The following is a 6,352-nucleotide window of genomic DNA, read 5'->3' as shown; positions in this document are numbered from 1 at the left end:
CCAGTGTTGCCAACTAATTTTCAGGGGAAGTTGCTAAAGGCAGATCCGTTTGTTGCTAAAAGTTGCTAAATGTCATTGTGATGTCATTGCGTGATGACGTCATTGCATAACCATGACACAAAACAGCGTTTTTACGTAGAATACACAACGAGATTACTCAAATCTCAGCGAAAAATATTGTTTTAAATGTTATTTGTTCATAAAAATATTATAAACATAAAATATTTTAATTTGTAAAAGTAACATAAGTAGCACATCTTTATGATCGGATTTTTTAGAACATTGAATTATTGAACAGTTAAACACTTGATGTATTTTCTTATTAACTAGTAGAGCTGCACATTCTTAACCATTATAGTTTTAAGCAGTGTACTGGTAGTTGGTTAGTGTGCTACACAAAAGTCTGTAAAAATAGGACACAATGTAATGTTTATATGAAGGGACAATACGTATTTATTTTTTGCATGTGTTTTACACAGTGTTTTACCTGTGTTTTGAATTCCACATTGCATTTTGTGTTTTAAGGTTACAGGGTTACAACTTAATGGATAACATCGTGGCAGAAAATGACTAGTACCTTTTCAATTTTTCCACATATTTTTTCTTACAGTGTACCTAACTGAACAACAATTATATATACAAGCTAATAACATGCTGTATCATAAATGTGCATTTATTATTGACCAATTGGAACTAGCAACTTAATGCACATTTGATTTTTTTTACTGTTAGGCATCTTGTTCCAGCTCTCTCCAGGTTGATGTGCTGCTTGGCTGGCTAGCTGTTCAATGGTTTCCTCTTTTTGTGTAATTTAGTTGAAAATATGCACCTTTTTTTTATAATTTGAGTCACTTTACAAAAGTTGCTAAAAGTTGCCAAATACTTTTTAAAAATAGCTAAATTTGTTGCTAGGTGCTTTTTGAAAAAAAAAGTTGCTAGGGTAGTCTGAAAAGTTGCTAAATCTAGCAACAAAATTGCTAAATTGGCAACATTCAGCACTGACCTAGAGGGATAGAGAATACAGTAGACATGATTCAAAAGTTTGTCGCCGTCACTTTTTGATCAATAATTATTATATTTTAGGATATTTGTGCTGCTTGGCTGCTGTGGAAAAACAAAAATGTAGCTAGATTCTAAATATAAATTGTACATTGATACATAACTAATATTCATGAGGCACTTAATCAATATTCACATTACTATTGTGCCGAGATTTTTCTGAAACATCTCCTTAAAAAGGTAAGGTTTAAAACTATTTTACTGTAGTATTATTATTATTATTATTTTTATTTTTTGCAATGCATGCTGCGTACAAAAATAAATTAATTTGTGCAACATGCAGCTTTGAACATTTATAAACTATGCACTAAACTTCTCAGCTTGAGAAGGCTGAAGTGTGACTGACAAAACGGATTCAAATGATTCATTCAGTGTCTCTATAACCGGTTTAAATCGGACCTGTCCAGTTCATCCACCGGGGTGCCTGAGCCTCCCTTTCCACAGTAGCATCCGTAGTCTGCATAATCCAGTGCAGGCCAGCTATCAGGGATGTTACAGAGGATCATAGCCCTGAACTGCCACAGCGCGCGGTAGTCTAGAGTCGCCAGCACTGTTAAACAGTGATAGTTTATCAGTGCTTCATACTGATTAGCAATCTAATGATGAAATAAAATCAAAATGTTATGTAAACAACTATCTTAATCAACAACTGTTCTGTACTTACCAAACTGTCTAAAAAAGACAAACATTCTTTTAAATTTTAGGAATATAGTACATAAGAACCATTTTTATCATATATTTATGAGTTTTTTTGCACACACACATATAGTGCAAGCTTCACTAGTCAATAGAAGCACCAAAATTAATCTCATAAAATCTTTAATTCACCATTTGCCTTACAAAATATTTATGAGAGGTGTATAGCAGTTTTAGATGACTGGTTTGTTTGTGCTTCATCCAGTGTTCCATACTTGTGATCTTGTAAAGACCAGGGAGGTCTGTTGTAACACAGTTAGTTTTTATGACCAATTACTTTAGGTATTTTAAAATGATTATTTAGAGAATCAAAATTTGATTATCAGAGTACGAAATGTAAATACAAAACATAAAATGTAAATGGGCTGGGCATCCATGTTTTCATGGATTACAATCCACCCTGGTAGTCACAGCACTGTTTTTTTTAAACATTAATTTACACAGTTTAGGGACAAGATGTCGTTTTCAGTTTACAATTGGAATATTATATGAAAGTTTAAGCAAAACAACCATAACACGAAGTCACAGACATTGAAACAAAACACTCTCCGCACTTCCCAAAGCTAATTTCACTCTACAATCTTTTTGGCATGCATGGACAGTTTTCCGACTTTAGGTCTTGTTTACAGAAATTCTGTCATTCCACAGCCTCATGTTGTTCCAAACCTGTATGACTTTCTTACTTCTACAGAACACAAAAAGGAGCTCATTGCATTTAATTGTATGGAGAAAAAAAATGCTCAAAATATCTTCTGTGTTGTACAGAAGACACAAAGCTTTTTTCGGAATAACATTAAAGGGTAAATGATGACAGAATTTTCTTTTTTTTTTTTTGGTTGGAGTATCCCTTTAAGTTCTGTTAAGGCATTCTCATTAAATATTTTATGTAATGAGCAAGTTATTAGTTCAATTATTGTACTGACTAACAAATAAATGAATAAAAAAATAAAAAATAAACGAATAAATTATGTGAATTATATTCAATATATCTATAAGTTAAACATTTGTTTTGCATACATAATAAAATATAATAAATGGAGTTGAATAGTAGAACACATCTTAAGTATACTCACAGGTGGGCAGACTCACACTCAGGATCACGACAGAGAGGAAGGTGTTCATGGTGAAGACTGAATGAACAGGTATTGGCCAATTATTTATAGGTCTATAACTTATTATATTATAGACCTATTATAGAATTATATAACCTTGATGGGTGGGGCACATTGATAAGCTAACTTTGTGAATTACAAACAAATGCACATACATGGGGCAGTCATGGCCTAATGGTTAGAGAGTCTTGGACTTGTAACCTAAAGGTCGCGGGTTCGAGTCTTGGTACCAACAGGGATTGTAGGTGGGGGTAGTGAATGACCAGTGTTCTCTTCCACCCTCAATACCACGACTGAGGTGAGACCTTTGAGCAAAGCCCCAACTACTCCCTGGGGGATGCAGCAAAAATGGCTGCCCACTGCTCCGGGTGTGTGTGTGTTTGTTCACTACTCACTGCTGTGTGTGCACACTTGGATGGGATAAATGCAGAGCACAAATTCTGAGTATGGGACACCATACTTGGCCACACATCACGTCACTACATGTACACACACAAGCGCCCAAACTTACAGTTGCTGAGATTGTTGAGTGTGCTTATGTACACTTATCTACGTTTGTGTGTGTGTGTGTGTTTTGATCTTTGGGAACGTCAGCATATGTTTGCAATTTGCACAGCTGGTACAAGAATTCCGTTTTCTCAAAAAATCATGAGAATTTAAGACTTGGAAGAAGTTGCAAAACAGCTGTCAGCACACAAAAGTGTGTGTGTTGTTTTTTTTTAATGACCAAAATGACAGCAAATAACACAATTATGTTCTGTACATGCACATTTCACTTATTACAGGGTATTTTGTTGCTATATAGTGGTGTGAGAGTGACCATGAATGCAGTAAGAGTGATGAGAAAGCTGCTGATGTCTTTGGAAGCTGAGCTGCAAACACTCGAGGATAGATGATTATTGGAGGCGTTATAAGGTGCTTGAGCAAAACACTCCGCTGCAGTCTTGTCACACTGGCAGATGAACATATCACACTCATCATTACTGTCTGAAAGAGAAAAAGAGAAGTTGTATAAAGGAGCGTGTTTAATTGTATTGAATGCGCCCTTGTAGTGTACTTCAGCTCTTATTTGCAGATAAAAACACTAATGAAATAAAAGGCGTACTTAAAAAGAGTATCATGACTGTTTAATAACACACTTTTGTACACTTAAAAGAAGATGTACTTATGTCTTAAGTGGCTCAAAAAAGCATATTAATGGTTAACTAATTGCATTTAATATAAGTTTGAACTTTAATACATTTTAATTTAATTTCAGTTAACATGCAAACATTAGGCTACATAGTTTGCAGTATATTTTTCTCTACTTATTTAAAATCCTATTTACTTATTTTAGACAGGTTATGTAAATTATACAACAGTTAGTTCTGTTCTGTAGGTTGTATCCTACATTTGTCTGTGTTTGTTCCAAACAGGCTGTCAGTTTTTGTATTAATTGTTGGGATTTTCATTGCGGTTTTCTGCAGTTATAGTTACGCCAGTAGGTGTAGGCTACTATCTTTACGAGTGAGCTATTTGAATCGACCATTCAACAACACTGATTCAGTCAGGAATTTTGAGTGAGTCATTGATTCATTCACTCAACCGATTCGTACAGCAATATTGATTAATTTAGAAAGAAACGCCACTTGTTCGCAGATGCACAACAGTTTGCCTGTTTCACACCGCAAGCGTTATTTCAGAGATTGTCTTACTATAGGGAGATGAGAGGGTCTGTATTACTTACTATTGGAGAAAGCCTAACAGTCAACTTGGATCACATGTGCCTTAATAACCAATCACATTACAGCCTTGATGTCACTGAATTTCATTCAGAGTTGTGCGACACTCAATCGCCGTTTATGGATACCACAGAGAAATGCCGTAAGCTGAAGACCTGCTGAAGATGCTGGAAATGTTCGGTGATGTTACTAGAATAGACAGCAATGTCATCAAAATAGACCATGCAGCACTTTCCTTTTACTCCCTCAAAGACTATAGAATACCCAAGACGTGTCACTTGTATAGTTTTGAATGGGGAAAAATGCAATGCTCAATATGGCCACGCTATAGAACGAAGCCCCACCTTCTAAGTAAAAGAGCCAATTGCTAATCGGTAAAGTCAGCGCGTCACTGCAGCGTTCTGAGACATGCGCTCATGCGCACTGGCTGGTCTAGCCTGAAAAATAGACTTTTTTAAGGCCATTTGAGCAAAAGAAACAACATTTATGAGAATTATACAATTTTAAGCTTGGCGAACAGTTTTGGAGAAATTGATGTTTCCCCATTCAAAAAGACAGAAGCAGCACTTGCATGCCCAAGAGTCGTTTCAAAGATGGCCGTTGAGTGACATGACTTGTCTTAAAGGAACTTTGGCTGAACCCCACCTGTCGAAAAAAGTCAGTGACTTCTCTTATAAAACTGCATTTTTTTCGGTGTAAACTCTAAAAATAGTTCAATCCAAAAGTATTGCTTAGTGTAAAACATATAGGAGATTAGCCAATAGGCTGTCGATTCATTAAATGATCGCGTTTGGTCTCGTTCTGTACCGTGCATCTTGTCAGTGTCTGCGCTTGCTTGGCCATTTGTTGTGGAAAAAATAAGGAAAGTGTGTTCAAGCGCCAGCAGAAAACATTGTAAAGAAATACTCTTTGAGAGAAGCAGTCTTTATCAGCGGAAGTTAAAAGCAGCTCGTAAGTGTATTTACTTGTCTCATTAGTGTTTAGTGCAGTTGTAGTTGCTAGGAAACGCTTGTTTTGTTTACTGTGTGGAGATGTGCTGATATCGCGTTTGGTCTCGTTCTGTATCGCGTATCTTGTCAGTGTCTGCGCTTGCTTGGCCATTTGTTGTGGAAAAAATAAGGAAAGTGTGTCCAGCTGAATTAATTTAGTATTTTATTAGACGGGTATAAAAAAGCTTAGTTAAACAGTAGTGTCACGTGACGGCCTCCTCGTTTAAAGACCGAAGAGTGTAAAGACCATCGACTCTACCGTGCGACTCCACCGGGCAGGACACCGGCAAAGGATAAGTATCGCTTTTTATTTCTCCTCTTTCCTACTACTTGTTTTACTTCTGTTTCAGTTTTTTATAACCATTTCTTACTATGTTAAGTAAGTTGTTGTTTTTTAGCATGTAAGTTTGGCAGTGTTATTTTTTAGGATTACTGATAAACTACTGTCGTTTGATTTGTATTATTTGTATTTGTTATTTATTTTAATTTGAGTTAAATTATCTCTGAATTTATTATGTCTGTATAGGTCTTTTTTATTTAATTTCTTTATTTTTAAAATGTGTATAAGTAGTATTTATAAAGTTTTAGCTTTTACATTTGGATGTGTTTTTAGTTGTTTTAATACTACAATTGATTGCTTCTGTTGTACTCATTTGTAAGTCGCTTTGGATAAAAACGTCTGCTAAATGGCTAAATAAATAAATGATAAGCTGTTTCCTCTAAAAAGCTGTTTATTCAGCGTAGTGAAGCCTCTCCTCCATTGACATCCATTAAA

The 6,352-nt window shown here is 35.4% G+C and overlaps 2 protein-coding genes across 2 annotated transcripts in view; both read right to left on the bottom strand.

Moving 5' to 3' along the window:
- The window catches only part of LOC107703141 (phospholipase A2, minor isoenzyme-like), a 4,852-nt gene extending 1,963 nt beyond the window's left edge, over window positions 1–2,889 (bottom strand). The window contains exons 1-2 of the mRNA XM_016505670.1: window positions 2,829–2,889; window positions 1,459–1,609 (exon numbers count right to left, since the gene is read on the bottom strand). Coding sequence (XP_016361156.1) covers window positions 1,459–1,609; window positions 2,829–2,877 — 200 coding nt within the window. The 5' untranslated portion in view covers window positions 2,878–2,889. The remainder of the gene's footprint in view (window positions 1–1,458; window positions 1,610–2,828) is intronic.
- A 686-nt stretch (window positions 2,890–3,575) lies between these two features.
- LOC107703140 (phospholipase A2-like) overlaps window positions 3,576–6,352 on the bottom strand; it is an 11,078-nt gene continuing 8,301 nt past the window's right edge. Inside the window, exon 3 of the mRNA XM_016505669.1 lies at window positions 3,576–3,854. Within this exon, the coding sequence (XP_016361155.1) occupies window positions 3,640–3,854 (215 nt within the window). The 3' untranslated portion in view covers window positions 3,576–3,639. The remainder of the gene's footprint in view (window positions 3,855–6,352) is intronic.

This window comes from Sinocyclocheilus anshuiensis, unplaced genomic scaffold (assembly GCF_001515605.1).
Source record: "Sinocyclocheilus anshuiensis isolate Anshui unplaced genomic scaffold, SAMN03320099.WGS_v1.1 scaffold794, whole genome shotgun sequence".
Classification (NCBI taxonomy): domain Eukaryota; kingdom Metazoa; phylum Chordata; class Actinopteri; order Cypriniformes; family Cyprinidae; genus Sinocyclocheilus; species Sinocyclocheilus anshuiensis.
The sequence above is the reverse complement of the archived record's forward strand: the minus strand, read 5'-3'. Positions and strand labels throughout refer to the sequence as shown.